Raw genomic sequence first — 16,142 nt, 5'->3', positions numbered from 1 at the left:
TAACTTCTAAATTGTTCTCTGGATTGTTCTCTGAATTTATGCAAATGTGTGAAATGCAGGTACTGGTTCCTACACTGGCAGCAATGGATGAGAATGTTGATCACAGATTCTGTGTTAAACATCTCTATGCAAACTTCAGGAAGAAATACCCTGGGGAGGAAATGAAGGGAGCACTATGGAATGCTGCAAGGGCATGTAATGTCAAATGGTGGGAAAAGGTCATGCTCAAACTCAAAGAATTGAATGAGGAGGCTTGGAATGACATGAAGCAGATCCCTATGAAACAATGGAGCAGAGCTGGCTATAGCACATACCATGTATGTGACTTGCAGATTAATAACATGTGCGAAGCCTTCAACAGAGCAATCCTAGAATATAGGGATAAACCTATAATCAACCTACTTGAAGGATTGAAGTTCTATCTCACAAATATGATTGTGAAGCAAAAGGATGTGGTTCTTAGGTACCATGGAGACCTATGTCCAATCATTCAGAAGAAATTAGAGGTGTCTAAGAGAGACTCTACTGCCTGGCTTCCTTTATCTGTTGGTGATCCAAAGAATTCTCTGTTTGAGGTGACTAATGGCACTTGGAAGTATGCTGTGAACTTAGAAGCAAAGACTTGTGCCTGCAGAAGGTGAGACCTAACTGGCATCCCTTGTTGCCATGTTGTTGCCTGCTCATTAGGCCTGAGGAATATGTGGACCCTTATTACTGGCAATTGCATTCATATCATGCTATGTTGTTCCCTTGCTGCCATGTTAATTGAGATTTTGTGCTTGCCTTGTCTAACATGAGAATACCATTATATGCAGGAAAAGTACATTTTTTAAGACTTTTTTTTTGTCAAAATATATATATATATATATATATATATATGAGAATATCATATTCCCATGCAATGGTCCTGACTTGTGGCCTAGCCCAGGGGACAATGTCTTACCAATAATACCACCAAAAATGAGAAAGGCACCTGGAAGGCCAAAGAAGAAAAGGGTGAAGGCAGCTCATGAGACAAGAGATCCACAGATGTCCTACACGATGCTGTGACAATTGCTTTGACAATGGTCACTTAACAGACATACAACAAAACATAAAAACAAATAACAACATAAACACAACACCACAATTGGAGGGTTTGCACCCAAAGAAAGGAAATCAACTATCTCAAGATTCAGGAACTACAGACACTTATGAAAACCTCCGCTCATAGTTCTTCTTCCTAATCTACCCAGTGTATTTCTACTTAGTTTCCCCTAAGCATGAGAGCCCCTCTCACTTTCTCTCAACCACTGCCACAGTGATTGGTGTGTGTTCAATCAAAGTAGAGTTCACAACTCACTAACATAGATCTTAACCTCGCTCTAACAGAACAGTTGTAAGATCCAGGATTTTAGAATTAAAGAAATAATTAATTTCCAACTCACGCATAGGATTTTGTGTAAGCATGAGAGGAACATGACTTGTTTGATGTTTGGATTAGTACTATGAAGAACAAAGTTCAGGAAATGACTGAGAATAGTACTACAGTCGCTATAGGATATAGCACGAGCCTTATTCACTTCCGCCTTAGGGCGAAAGCGTTAGTGAATGGCTAATATGCTTTTAAAGCACTGTAGAAGCGAAATTCAAAAAATCTTCAGAGGAATATAAGAATTTCTCTTTCTCCTTTCCATGTCAAGCGTTTCGATTCGAAACCCTGGACTGTACACACGATAGATTTCATTTCTCGGAAGTTTGCCGAAACTAAGTCCCTGATAACTCAAGAACCTTAAAGTTAGCCTTGGATAAAGATTTTTTCTATTCGGAGCTTCAAACGAAGATTCCACACGCGTGCACCTATTTTTGTCGATGTTTTCAACCTTTCTTTAGAAGGAAGTTTCTTCATCCGACGTCAATTGCAAAAAGTAGTTCTGCGGCATATCTTGATGTAGACTGCGTTCAAGCCATTTTCTCATTTGAAATGAACCCGTAGCAAGTATCGGCCTTTTAGGGAAGGATACTTAGCTTAGTTGCATAATATGATAACACCATATTTATTCTAATTGTCTCACAATTATTCTTTAGCTCAGTTTTTACTCATTTCTTTGTTCATGGATCATTTTAATTTTCCTAAAGTGATCCTAATTTATATTTTATTATTTCATAAAGCTCACTATAATTTTTTATATAGTAATATATCATCTTTATATTTTTGTCTTGACTCTATGAGCTATCTCGTTCAGTGCCTAAATCGATTCTTACCTGGTTTTAAAAATATCTTTTGAAAATATCTCTCTTGATTGGCCATCTTGATCCACGTCATACTTGCCAATCCATTCATTTTCACCACATGTTTTAGCTTTCTTTATACTCCACATTTTCCTTCATCTAGCAGTACAAAAACGCAGACCACCTCCTTGTTTCTTACTCTCCTTCTCTTTCACGTTTCTTTTTCCTTGGCTGCAGTAAACAGCACCCTTTCTCCTTCTTTGCCGTGACCATACATGTTCTTCTTCTCCTTTCCACCATGAAAACCATCACCACAAAAAATGTTCTTGTTCTGGTCCTCCTTCTTCACGCAAGAAAGCCACCACATGGCAACCACTACGTTCCTCTTCTTTCTCTCCGTGGCCACCACGAGAAGGCCAACACCACAAGGAACACGTACAGCCCCATTTATCATATGGTATTGTTCAAGTTTCATCATCCATATCATGACAAGGAGACACGATTGCCATGCCACTTTACTTCCTCATGTGGTAAAACCTTTTTCTTTGCTATCTCTGATTGATAAACTTCACTTACATGCTTCAAAATTCTTAGAACAAGATCTGATCATTTCATGAAATAGGGATTTAAGCTCCTCCACCATCATCTTCATCTTCCAATTTTATGGTAAAGCATCTTCTCCTTTTTATCATGTTTTTAATCATAAAGATTGAGTTTTGGTTTGTGATGCTTTTTCAAAAATGACTTCCATCAAAAGTGCTTTTACAAATGTTCCCCATCACCGGATCTATAAATTCTACCGATTAGTTTTCTAAAAAGTTTTTTTTTAGTTAATTAATTTTGGGGTTTTAATGATTTTAATTTAAGCCTTGATTAATTGTTTTTTAAATGTTAAAAATGGCTTTGGAAGTGGGGGAAAAAGGAAAATTTGTACATGGTTATGTAAGAGAGGCCGAGAGACTATGACAAGTGTATTGGGTTTGGAAAATTACTTTTGAACTTTTTTTTGTTTAATGAAAATCATAAGTTAAGTTTGAGGACTAAAAGTTTATTGTGGGAAAATTTTGGGCTTAAAACACAAGAGGCTGAGAAGTTTTGGGTTAAACTTGAATTTTAAAGTCTTGGGGTTTGATTGATAAATTTAGTAAAGGTTGAGGGTTGAAAAAGAACTCACTTATAGTTGAGGACTTGTTTGTAAAATGGTTTTTAAGGACCTTGCTTTAAAACTCCCAAATATCTTCTCTTTGAACTTTAATTCTTGAAACATAAAGCATATACATTAGCCTAAGAGAGAGAGAAAGATTAGTTAAGCTTGTTTTAGAACTTTAGATGTGACCTTAGAGGCTAAGGTTTAGTATATGCACTTGTGAAGGGTACGGAGGACGAAAGCGCCTTGCGGCGAAGCTAAAGAATAGAAGCAAGCAAGCCAACGCAGAAAATAGAGATGTGATCAGATCGGAGTTGCAGCTTGGATGGAGAAATCAAAGGTAAGGGTAACTCAGTTTTAGCGTGTCTTTGAGTCTTGCATGCTTTTATCGCACTGCCTGCGTTTAAGATGAAGATGTTTATATTGATTAGCATTGGATTATGATTATTGTGCTGAACTGGAAAATGTTTTCTAGAGGCTTCGGCCGAGTGAACTTATTGAGACGTGTGTCTCCGTTTTCTGAGAGGCTTCGGCCGTTTATTGGTTTCTATCATTACTGCTTTCTAGTGGATAGGACAGGGTTATGTTTTACAGAACTAAATTATTGATTCATCGCTCAATAGAGCTTGATGTGCTTGTGTAGATATGGAATTGAATTGACGTATGCTCGTTGATATTAAGAGTAACATAGGATTACGCTGGCTTGATTATTGGATTTGAAATTGTTGATATTTATGCATATGCGGTGTTGGGTTGTACTGTGTGGCCTTCGTGGCGTTATTAAATGGCAGATCAGTGGTTTTCGTTCCACGTGACTGTCCCTTCTTGCGAGACACTTTTGATTTGACCTGTCTTGGTAGTAACACATAGTTGTACTACAAGACACTTATATATTGAGTTTTATTGATTGATTATATTGTAGAGGTTGTGGATTTTTGATTTGATGTTACATCGTTGAGGTTATTGTTATTTGATTTGATGTTATATTGTTGTGGTTATTGTTATCTAATTTAAATCTATGTTGCTGATATTTGAGTTGAAATATTTTTGAGGTTGTTGATAGTTGATTTAAATCTATATTATTGAATATATGTCGTCATCTATCTTGAATATAGGTTGCTAGCTTATGTGCCATGTTAGGCGCTTATATCTGAATAGCATGTTTTTCTCTTTTATACGTGGTAACTGCATGGAGTTAACCCTTTCTATTTGCTACTTATTGTTTGGGCGCTTAACGCTATTAGGCGATGGAGGACTTGACGTAGTTGACCCCGGTGCGAGTCAGAGATGAGGACTTGAAGAATTGTGGAAGACTTGAAGAGTAGAGTCGGGTTTAGGGCTAGAGCCTTGGGTTAGAGAGATTATTGTTATTGGTTTAAGCTTGCATAATGATTTTTAGGAATTTATATTGAGTTTTCGGGTAGTTTTCGATGCATTGCTTTCCTGCGGTTCCCCGATGTGGAGATCGTAGGGTGTAGGTCGGATTATGGTGTCATGGCATAACAGATTCCTTGTCGGATCTGATTCTATTCGTTAGATTTGTAGTTGTGTTATTTAGTTCATAAATTGGGGAACTTGCCTTGTTCAAGGCTTGATGTAAATTTGATTTACTGTTGGGAGTAGGCATTACATGTTTTGGAAATACTTTGAAAACAGAAAAAAAAAAAAAAATATACTTGCTTTTATTATCCTTTTGGAAAACATTGCATACTAATTTTAGCAGATTGTTACTCGTGACCCCCGAAAGTCGGGGCGTTACAACAGTAAAGCTAAGTAAGATCACAACACAACACATAACAAAATTTTGCTTATAGAGTCAGTATGCAAAGTAAGTTCACAATGAAACAAGGACTCAAAAATAAAGAACAACTCACAATCCTAAAACACAGAAACTATACGCTCAGCTTCAGTAGTATTAACGTTTTAGGTCTTTTCTCCTTTATAGTCTTCAACGGCGGCTCTAGGGTTTGCATGAGCTGAAGTACATGAGTCCAACAACTAAAACAGAACGCAATCTTCAATGATCTTCATTGCGTTACACAATCTTCACCATTAACACAATAGAGAAAAATCCTCACTCAAGGATTTTACTCAACAAATAAACCAGCCCTCATAAATGCGATTACTCCACAACAACTTAGTCAACAAGTAATCACAAAAAAAATCTCAACGAGATCTTCAGGGCACACACGCGTACTTCAAGTAGTAGGCAATTGTCCTGCACTACACAATGCAAATGTCACAACATCTGCTTCGACAATCAGCAGTTTTTGACAAAATGCATGACAACACAAGGAACTACAATCTCCCCCTTTGTCAATTTTTTTCTAAAATAACTTACAGCACAGATTAGAGAAGCAACACTCCCCCTCAATAGAAGAACTTCCATTAAGCAGCGGAACTCCCCCTTAACAGTGGAACTGGTAACCCACACAACCAGATAACATCTTACATGTAACTTCTAGATGCACAAAACACAATCACACATGTTCCAGCATATGTCTTGATATGGAACTATGACAATTGCACATAGCACAATCAAGCTAACCAGCAAACTTGAAACATTCAAACACAGTAGCTACTTGAAGTTGAAAGTACTACACATACCGAAATCCACAAACACAGATTAACCCTAGGTAATCCACAACCAGTAATGTTGCTCAACAACACACATTAGACATACACACCTAGAAGATGCACAATCCACACTTCATACCACATACCAGATAACTTGCACAACAGAGAACATAAGACTTGCAAGTAACAAATCACACAGAAGACTACAGCACAGCAAAACCAATAACAGAGAACCAATAATAGTGCTTACTCCATTAATCTTGATCGCAATAACAGAGGTCTTGAATTGTCTTCAAAACATAGTACAAACCCACAAATAACAGTACAACAACAGCACACTACTACTCCCTTTTTTTAGCACAAATTTGCAAAGGGGTCCACAATACAGCCAAGGAAAAAAAAAACTAGTCTTCATAATACTGATACAAAAACAAAATAACTAGTCTTCGTCCTCTTCCTCTGAACTTGAATCAGTACCAGTGTCTTCTTCAGATCCTTCCTCCTCATCAATGCTAACTTCCACATTAGCAGCAGCTGTAGCACTTTGCTTACCCTCTTGAGTCTCTTCATCCTTGAGCCTTTGCAGTAGCTCATCCACCTTCAGCTTTCTGCCAGTGCTGATCCTAATAGTGTCTTGAAGAGCCTTGGAGACTTCCTCCAATTCAGCAATGATGGCACCCTTGCCAGATTGTACACCAGAAGCAGAAGCAGAAGCAGATATCCTGCCGGTTGGCACAGCAATGTCTGGGACATGAGACCCAGTGAACAAACGATGATCCATGGTAATAGGAGTACCCTTGGAAATCTCAACCTCATCATCCCTCAATATCTTGGGATACTGCTTCAGTATGATTTCAGTGAGCAGAGAGAGAAAGGAAATAGGCAGTTTCACTGCACAAGTTTCTCCATGCTTCAGGGTCTGTTCAAACACAAAAGACTCAAAATCAAAATCTGCTCGTGTGCCTATCTTGTAGATAAGCTTTGCAAGATGAGCAGAGATGCCAGAAGTATGTTGGGATGGCACCCAATTAATCACACCAATCCTGTTAAGGATGACATACTTCACAGATAAATGCCCAGTAGACAACAACTTCTTCTTGGGCCATTTCTGAAAACCTTGGCTACCTCATCCAAGGATGGCTCAGGGGCCATTACAAGAGAAACACTCCTTCCAAGTGCTTTGTTGATCACAGCAGGAGAGAACTTGACACACTTCCCCCAAACATACACCTTCTGAAATTCTGGACTTGTAGGAAGTCCCACTTCCACAGACAGATTCACAATAAATTCCTTCAGCAACCTCTCATAGCTTCTCCCTATGTGGAGAACAGTCTTCATCAAGCCAGCATTCTCAATGAGCGCCATGACTTCCTTGCACTCTAACACATCAGATCCAACTTCTCTTTCCTTAACAACCCTCCTTTGGAAGACATAGTTCCATTTCAACACATTGGATTCAGAATGGAAAGAAACATTATCAAGTGGTGCAGCAGGAACATTTTGTGGAATTCTCTTACCTGCAAAGAGCTTCTTTTCAGAAGGCGCAATATCCTGGACATTAGCCTCAACATTTGACTCAGAGTCATCAGAAACCAGAACTTCCTTTTTCTTCTTGTCTTCCTAGGGCTTCTCAGTCTTCTTCTTGCCTTTATCCTTCACATTCACTTGCCTAGGAGGAGTGAGAACATTTGGATCATTACCATCATCTTGATCTTGGTCAGATCCAAAGCGATGATGGGACTCATCATGGTCTTCATTAGCAGGAGCGGATGTCTCGACATCAGGCTCAACATCAGGACTAGAATTCACTTCTTTGTCCACATCAGCAACAACATCATGAATGATGTCTTCTATTTCATCAGAGGGAACATCTTCAATATCAACTGGTTTGAAGGGCTCTGTTAACAGAGAAGCATTGTAGCGCTTGCAAGCAGGACATCTTTCCTTTCTTTTCCAGAGAAAGAAGGGTTATTCTTGGACTTCCTCTTCTCAGATGGCAGATGAGGAGAATGATTTGAACGAGAGGATCCACTCTCCAGTCCAATGACACACACATTGTGTTTGGTCTTAGTGACCTTGATCTTAGATTTTCCAGAAGGTTGAGACATTCTGACAGAATGCGAAGAGAAACAATGCACAAAGCAAGAATTGCAACTGATGAAATTTGGAGAATTGAGAAAACACAAGTAGCTGAGAGATGAAGATGAAAGTGAGATTGAGAAGATAAAAAAGGATTAAGAATAAAAGTTGTAATTAAGACAATATGTTTTCATTTTTATTTTTATTTTGAAAAAACTAGAAACCCCACTATTATGGGTCAAAATCACCTTGTACAACCTTGCACAAGTTTTTGTTTGTGCATAATAAATTTTTCCAATAACTCACAAATGATTTGCAGGGGGGAAAAGTTCAAAAGTTTGTCTTAGTCATGAGGCCTAACATCCATAGGAAATTTGTATGTGAAGGATCACCAGTTAATCTATTCAGTCTAGGCCTTAACACGTGAATAAGGAGGTTTTCATCTTATCTAAAATCTATCTATCTATCTATGATCTATCTATCTATAATCTATAATATATATAAAGCAGAAGTTTCTTGTCTTGGGGGAAAATTAGTCATTCAAATATTAATTCAAGAACCATGGAAGTTGGGCATGGTTATTATTGTAAAATTGCAATTTTTCACTTAGATTGAATCACAGTCGTTGATTCACAAATTAATTTTTTTAGTTGCATTAGTTTCACACTGTTGCATAGGTAATTTTTGGCATTCCATCTCATTAAATTTTTCATACTACTTTAATGTATCACATTTTTATATTCCCAATAAATTTAACGTTTTATGTTTAAATATTAATTAATGTGTGATTTTTAATAACATTGACTTTTCGTATTTCATTAGATTAATCAACAATGCTTTAATAAGTATGCATACTAATTATAAAAAAAATATTTTTATTTATTATGTGATTTTTGTTACTCATAAAAATATGTTATTTTATTAATACATGTTTTTATTTATTCTAAATTTTTAGAATTTATATATTTTTGTTTTTTTTTTGAACGCAAAATACATTATCATAGATAAGCAAAGTGCGTTTGTCAAACCCAAAAATAGTTCAATGGAAATCCAAACATACATATGTGAACTAAACTACTCCAGCAAGAAAATTGTAATATCAGTTTGTAATCAGTAACAAAAAAAAAAAATCATAGATCAGCTCTGCCAGGATATCGCGGGAAGGGAATCACATCTCTAATATTTTCGAGACCGGTTGCGAAAAGAATCATCCTTTCAAAGCATGTATGGCTCAAGAGGCAGACCCATCTCCTATATTCTTTCTACAATGACATCATACCGCTCTTCCCTTTGACTTCCACCAATTAACTCTCCAACCTTTGGGACAAGCACATCCATAGCAGCCACTGTCTTTGAGTCATCATTGAGGCGCATGTAGAAGGCTTTGATATCTTTTGGATAGTTATAGACAATGACAGGTTTCTGATATTTTACCTCTGTTAGGTATCTTTCATGCTCAGATGCTAAGTCGATCCCCCATTTTACTTCATTCTCAAATTTCTTACCATTCTTGACAGCTTCCTCTAGTATTTCTACTGCTTCTGTATATGAAAGTCGAACAAAGGGGGTGGAAGCCACCATTTTCAAACGATCGATGCAACCTTTATCAAACTTGTCCGCCATAAATTCCATATCTTCAAGGCAGTTATCAAGTAGCCACTGACACATAAATTTCACATATGCCTCGGCACACTTCATATCATCCGCTAAGTCTGCAAATGCAATTTCAGGCTCCACCATCCAAAATTCTGCCAAATGCCTCGATATATATTTTTGTTTTCCTTCCAATTTCGCTATTTGTCCAATCAAATATTTATATTTTTATGCATTTTCCAAAAAATAAAAAAAAACATATTTTTGATTCATCTCTTATGAAATTGATTTTAAAATTTGAGAACACTTTAATGATTTTATGACTTTAAAAAATTCTTCATCTTTTAATATTCTAATTTTTTCAACTTTTCTAAATTAATGATTCATGACTTTTCATTATCCATAACTCATATTCCCAATTTCAATTGATTTTAAAATGAATAATATTCAATGAATGAAATGAGGAAGAGAATTATTGAGGCTTTTCATATCTTGATGGTTTAGTCTCTAGGTATAAATACTCTTTATCTGTTTGATTTGTCTGCATCTTTCCTTTAACTTCATCTACATTTTTTAGCTTCAGAGTTGTCAGTGACGACAAATCATTACTCAATGCAAGGTTTGTTTTGCTGCTGTGAAATTGGTGAGCTACTAGCTTATGTTTTAGGTTTCAAGTTTTGTAAATCCTGCACAGAAAATCAATTTGGTTTTCAGATAGTGTTCATGTTCCGTTTTGTTCTTTATTTTTTCTAGATTTTTCTATAAGGATGTAAGATGTCAGGATCTCCTGAACAATGACTTAAATTTGGTTGAAACCTTGAAATATTTAATGTTACGACCATAGAGAATAGGAGAAGTTCATGTTTATTTATTTCATTTTTGTGTGATTTATTTTTCTATCTTCTTGACAATATGTTGCTAATATGCATTCTTCTTGGTTAAAAAACCAATCCAAGATGTGACGTCAATATCTTCTTATCTGAGGTCAATTCTTGATGTCGATCTACTCTCCAAGGTATAATGTAACCAATGTGAAGTTCCTCATGCTAGGCTTAGTGTTAGCCATTGTACATCTCAAGGTAGCCAACTAATTATACTTTATGAACTTTCATCTTTTTATATAGTTTCTTTATATCATTCATCTTAGTTTGATATTCTTTCCATTGCTTATTTATCATCTTGAAAATTTTGGTATATGTGATAAGTGTCATATTTACCTAGTTTTGATGTGCAATTTAGGCACTTATCTTTGTGATTAATGAGTTATATTTGACAACTTCACCCTCTTTTGATTAGAATTTCTTGATATGTGAAATTTAGTTAGAATATGCACAAGAATTGATTCTAATATCAAAAAGTGTTGTAGGATTGAAGATTGAAGAAATTGCAAGCTTTGTGTAGGAAATACAAATTTGAGGTTCCAGAGTGTCGGGCGCTTCTTAGAGGCTGCCGGGCACTCCTGGCGGTCAAGGAAAACTGACTTTGAAGAAAGAAGAGTGTCGGGCGCTCCTCAGAGGCCGCCGGACACTCTGTCTGACGAATACCAATAAAATTACAATAAGATTATTGTTTTTACTATTGAAAAATATTCCATTGACATGCTTAGTCACTATAGGCAACTATTATCCAATAAAACACTCAAAAAGTAAAATCTTAAGCATAGCGGAGAAAAACACAGGTGAATATAAAGAAAACTCATTAATATACTTTAGGTGTGATATAGAAATTAGAAAATATAAACTTTATAGATTGAATTTAAATATTACTTCAAAGTGTCTAATGATAACACAAAAATACAGAATTTAATCCACAGACTTTTAAACTTCTACGATTCCATTCACATATTATTACTATTATATAGATATATATTTTTTTGACAGCAAATAGGAAAGGCACAACTATTAATTTCAAGAACATGGAAGTTGGGCAAGGTTATAATTGTAAAATTGCAATTTTTTCACTTAGATTGAATCTCAGCCGTTGATTCACAAATTTGTTATTTTAGTTGCATCAGTTTCACACTATTTCACACTTTCAATTCTATTCCTTATAAACGCATTTCACGTTCTTCGTAGGGGGTGTTAGCAAAAGGATGGAATCCCAAGGGGATTTTAGTAAAACTTTCAATTGGATAAGAAATGGAAAACCATTCCACTTTGTTTGCAATGCTAAACAACCATCATCACATTTGTATATTTTATTATTTATCTCTATTTTAATTAATTGTAAGAAATAGAAAACCCAACAACTCTTAAAAGTTTCTATAGTGGATCTCACCATCAACATCACATTTGTATATTTTATTTTATTATTTATCAATATTTTAATTAATTATAAGTGTTTGTAATAAATACAAGCTCACTTTTCAAGTCTAGTGTAGAGTATCTATTCCCACATACCCATCTTTGTCATGTTGGAATTGAATATGTACTCCAATGGTAATAGATACTCATATGAGTATGTATTTAGGATTAGATACTACCATTGGAGATGCTCTCATAGTATTTTGTTTGTTTGCAATGCTAAACAACCATCATCAGCTGCACCATCAATACTGCCTCTTCAGAAAAAGAGAACCCTCAATTATGTCGTTTACATATATGGACATGGAAAAGTCTTGGGGTTAGAGTTTGAGGGAAGCGATTTTGAAGCTATTAGAGGGTTGGAGAAGGTTTATGAAGAACACTTCAAAACGTGATTTTTTGTTTGTGCCTCTCGGGTGTTGTTGGGTAGTCCTAGGGTGTCCTTGCTTTTGTCTTGGATGGGGGTTTTCCGGCTTTATGGGGTTTTTTGTGTGCTTGTCGCGGTACCTCGCTTTTTATTGGGCTTTTCCTTGCTCCATAAGGGTTTGTCCTTATGGATTTTTTTGTGGATAATAATATACAATCCTTTATTTTTCAAAAAAAAAATATATGGACATGGAAAATCACATGTTAAACCACATTTAAAAATAAAACTGTGACTGACATGATCAATTAATCCACATCAACGTTCAACGCCGGTGGTCTTTTTCTAGGAATTTAATTTTCTGTTCCATTACAATTATCAAGTTTATTCAATGGATAATTTTAAAACCCCCTTAATTTAATTTTCTTTATATGTGGGACCAAAATAATCTATTATTAATTTTTTGGGATACAACAACCTTTCATATTCTATAATCATATTCTCCTATGCTTTGCATTATTACATAAAAAATAAAAAACCATTCCACTTCTACAACTCCATACAAATTGTAACGGGGTTGTCTAAATGACCCATGCCAAAAATTGGATTAAATCACCCTTGATGAGGTGTCTCCAATAATATTGTCACATGTGGTGTTATAAATTCCAGCTCATTTCACTATTCTTTTTATTTTATATTTTCATATTATTCATTTTATTAAATAATCTATTTACAAAATAAACCAATCAATTTGAATAATAACACAAAACTCCTTTTTCTTTACAAACCTCAGAACCCTTGCGATATTTTGGAAGCTATCCAAGCTCTGCCATTTTTTGTTAATCTGCCATAGCCGCATCATAAAATATAAGAATAATTGTCATGGAACAACAATTAATCAATTATTTTTAAGTTTAAGAAAATAATAGTAGTACTTCAATTGGGTTATGCCTGTGAGTTCTCATCTCACCATGATCACCGTTTTCCAATTGTTCAAGCACTGCATCAATAATTGAATCCGGTATCATCCTTGATGCTTACACTTCGCATATGAGATTAATCCCAACAATACCTCATTGATTGTTTTCGCCAGATCTTGCGAATGAATTTAACAAGGAGGCCAAGAAGAAGAGCGAACAAAAAAAATCAGAAATCATGGAAGAATTGAGGATTAGGGTTCTAAATTGTTTCTTTTGGGAAAAAGGAGTTATGTGTTATTATCCTAATTGATTGGTTTATTGTGCAAATTGATTGTTTCTTAACATGAATATTATGAAAATATGAAATTAAAAAAAATGAAATGAGTTGAAATTTATAAAACCACATGTTACAATATTATTGGAGACACCTCATCAAGGGTGATTTAACCCAATTCTTATCAAGGGTCATTTAGACAACCCCAATTGTAACATATAAATTAAGAGAAACATTTAAAAGAAGTTAAAAAGGCTTAAATATGTTTGGGGTCCTTGAAATTGTAAGGGAATCTAATTAGGTCCTTGAAATTTTTTTTCATCAAATTGGGTCCTTAATTTTTTTTTTTAATTGGTCCGCTGTCGCACACGGGTCAAAAACGAGTAAAAACTGTAGTTTAGGGAAGCGACACTCGGTTATCGTATCACAAGGACTCTTATCAATGTTTACTATTATTAGAATCAAGAGTTACAACAAATTTGGGGGGGGTTTATGATTGTTCAGAGAGCATAAAAACAAAGTATAACAGATTAGAAACAGTTATGGAAGCTAGATCAATCTACTGATTCGGTTCCTACTTATCATTGATTGTTAACATGGCAATTCCCTAAGCAGGTTCAATTCCTTTTCAACTATAGCATTGATTTTAACAACCTAAGTGGCTCAACACTAACTGATTCATGTTCTTGTTTGTCAGATAAGTATTGAATTGGAAAACCTAAGCGGCTCAAAACTATCTGATTACAGCACATGCGTTTTAACAAATAAGCTAAGTTAAACGCAATCCAAATATTAAGAACATGCATCAATTGAAATAAATACAATCTTTCCTATAACAACTCAGATTAAGCAAATGAGAAACATACGAAAGATTGCAAAGGAAATGAATTTAAACTGAACATTAACAATCTCAAAGTTGTGATGGAACCTGAATACAGTAGATCAATCTATGAAACTTAGTTCTTCATGGCTTCCATCCTAACTCCTAAGAGTTCTAAGAACATAAACATAATGTGGTACAAAGAGAGAGAGGAGCTGGTTCAGAATGAAAGGAAATATGATTCGAAATGATGCCCTTAATTGATACAAAGATAAACTACTTATAGGCTCCAAAGTTCAGCCAAGTTTCAATTGATTGTCCAACTAAGTGTAGTGCTTGTCCAGCCAAGGATTCCACTCCATGTTTCCATTAAGTTCCAGCCGAAATAGTGCCTTTGCTTGTTGGAAAAATTGCTTGAATTGGCCCATGTGCTGGATGGAATGATGAAAGGAAATTGTGCATGTGCTTGATGGAATGTTGGCTGGAATTGGTTTCTTAATTTATTCGAATCTCAAGTGCTTGTCCAGCCAATATTCCTTCCATTATTCCTACCATGTTTGTTGCCATGTTTGCTGGAAAAGTGCTTGAAAATTCTTGGGGACCATTGGCTTTTATAATTTATTCTGCAAGAACAAGTAGTGTAGGCAAAAATTATTTTAAAGCTCAACTATGAACCAAAGTTAAGAAACATGATAAAAAGTTAATCTTAGGTGAGAAAAGCTTTCAACATGTTATCTTACAAAGCAAGAAAGTATGTGCCAAAATGCACTGATCAAATTCCCCCACACTTGAACTTTTGCACTCCGAGCAAAACCCAGAATCAAAGATTAATAAAAGGAAATAAAGCATGATGCAAAGTCACAAGCAATTTTTACATATTCTAAGATTCAAGGAGTATAGCAATTATGGACAACATCTAATAAAAATTGTAATGGACAAGATGGTAATCCGACTGAAAAGTGCATCAAAAGTGATAGAACTTCACGGAAAATATATATAAGGTACACTCAATCACTCATGAGGGTTTGTGTTTGCACTCAAAGCACATCATCAAATTAGCACTGCCATAGGCTTGACAAGACTCTAACATCCACAAAGATAGAGGAATTCAACACAACGAAGCACATGCACGCACAGATCAAAAGGTCTTTATTAAGGTTGTAATGGGGCCAAGGTGTAGGTGGGATGATCCTAAGGGTACTAGGCTAACCGAGGGAGGGCAAAAGAAGCATGAAATTCATGTTAAGATAAGCATGAAGGTTAAATTATCTCAACAAATCTTCACACAAACAACACATTTTTTTTCATTTTTTTTTTTTTTTTTTTTCCTTTTTGAATTTAGCATAGTAACATAACCAGAAATTCCCTTTCACAGATCATTCAATTGAGCACCCCCACACTTATCCAAAATTTATAATTCAAGCTCATTCAAAGGGTGGATAAAACAAAAGCTTATTAGGCTTGTAATGAGTTTATAAACAAAGAATGGGGTAAAAAGGCTCAAAGGGGCTTTATCAAAGGTTAAATCATCATGGTAGGCTCATTTGGCTAAAAGTAGCTTAAAAAAAAAACAAATGCCTAGATCATTTCATGTACATGCATGTGAACAAGTGCTTCAAGAGTCAAGTCAAGTTCTAGAAGTAACCAACAAAATGAGTGAATCACACAAGAAACAATGAATTTGTTGAAGGTTCAAAAGCTCACAAGGTTTCCTGTTTAATCATAAAGATGCACAATTCAGTATCAAACCAACTTATCACAATACTCTTTAAAAAGGAACAACAAGTTGTCAAAATTATGCCATACATCTCTAGACTTAGAACACAAAAAACTACTCATAACAGTTGCATGCAT

At 35.4% G+C, this 16,142-nt stretch overlaps 1 protein-coding gene, 1 long non-coding RNA gene and 1 pseudogene across 2 annotated transcripts; 1 reads left to right on the top strand and 2 right to left on the bottom strand.

The window, feature by feature from the left end:
* Window positions 1-2,370: 2,370 nt before the first annotated feature.
* LOC130726698 (uncharacterized) lies at window positions 2,371-5,048 on the top strand. Its single transcript, XR_009014946.1, has 3 exons — window positions 2,371-2,741; window positions 3,584-3,698; window positions 4,603-5,048. It is a non-coding gene; the product is annotated as an uncharacterized LOC130726698 (long non-coding RNA).
* A 1,326-nt stretch (window positions 5,049-6,374) lies between these two features.
* Window positions 6,375-8,043, bottom strand: LOC130722964 (uncharacterized). Its single transcript, XM_057573860.1, has 4 exons — window positions 7,956-8,043; window positions 7,601-7,833; window positions 7,061-7,486; window positions 6,375-6,995 (listed from the first exon to the last, which is right to left on the bottom strand). Exons 1-4 carry the CDS (start codon window positions 8,041-8,043, stop codon window positions 6,375-6,377), a joined length of 1,368 nt encoding a protein of 455 aa, XP_057429843.1.
* A 1,033-nt stretch (window positions 8,044-9,076) lies between these two features.
* LOC130723974 (asparagine--tRNA ligase, cytoplasmic 1-like) lies at window positions 9,077-9,847 on the bottom strand (annotated as a pseudogene).
* Window positions 9,848-16,142: the final 6,295 nt, after the last annotated feature.

Source organism: Lotus japonicus, chromosome 6 (assembly GCF_012489685.1).
Source record: "Lotus japonicus ecotype B-129 chromosome 6, LjGifu_v1.2".
NCBI lineage: Eukaryota > Viridiplantae > Streptophyta > Magnoliopsida > Fabales > Fabaceae > Lotus > Lotus japonicus.
The sequence above is the reverse complement of the archived record's forward strand: the minus strand, read 5'-3'. Positions and strand labels throughout refer to the sequence as shown.

Bases quoted from the DNA above. Each gene is read 5' to 3' on its own strand.
- LOC130722964 (XM_057573860.1), bottom strand. From the start codon at position 8,043: ATGTCTCAACCTTCTGGAAAATCTAAGATCAAGGTCACTAAGACCAAA. The intron at 7,834-7,955 runs GTTCAAATCATT...CTCTGTTAACAG, and splicing joins ACTGGAGAGTGGATCCTCTC to AGCCCTTCAAACCAGTTGAT. The intron at 6,996-7,060 runs GTAGCCAAGGTT...TTATCTGTGAAG, and splicing joins CTGAGCCATCCTTGGATGAG to TATGTCATCCTTAACAGGAT.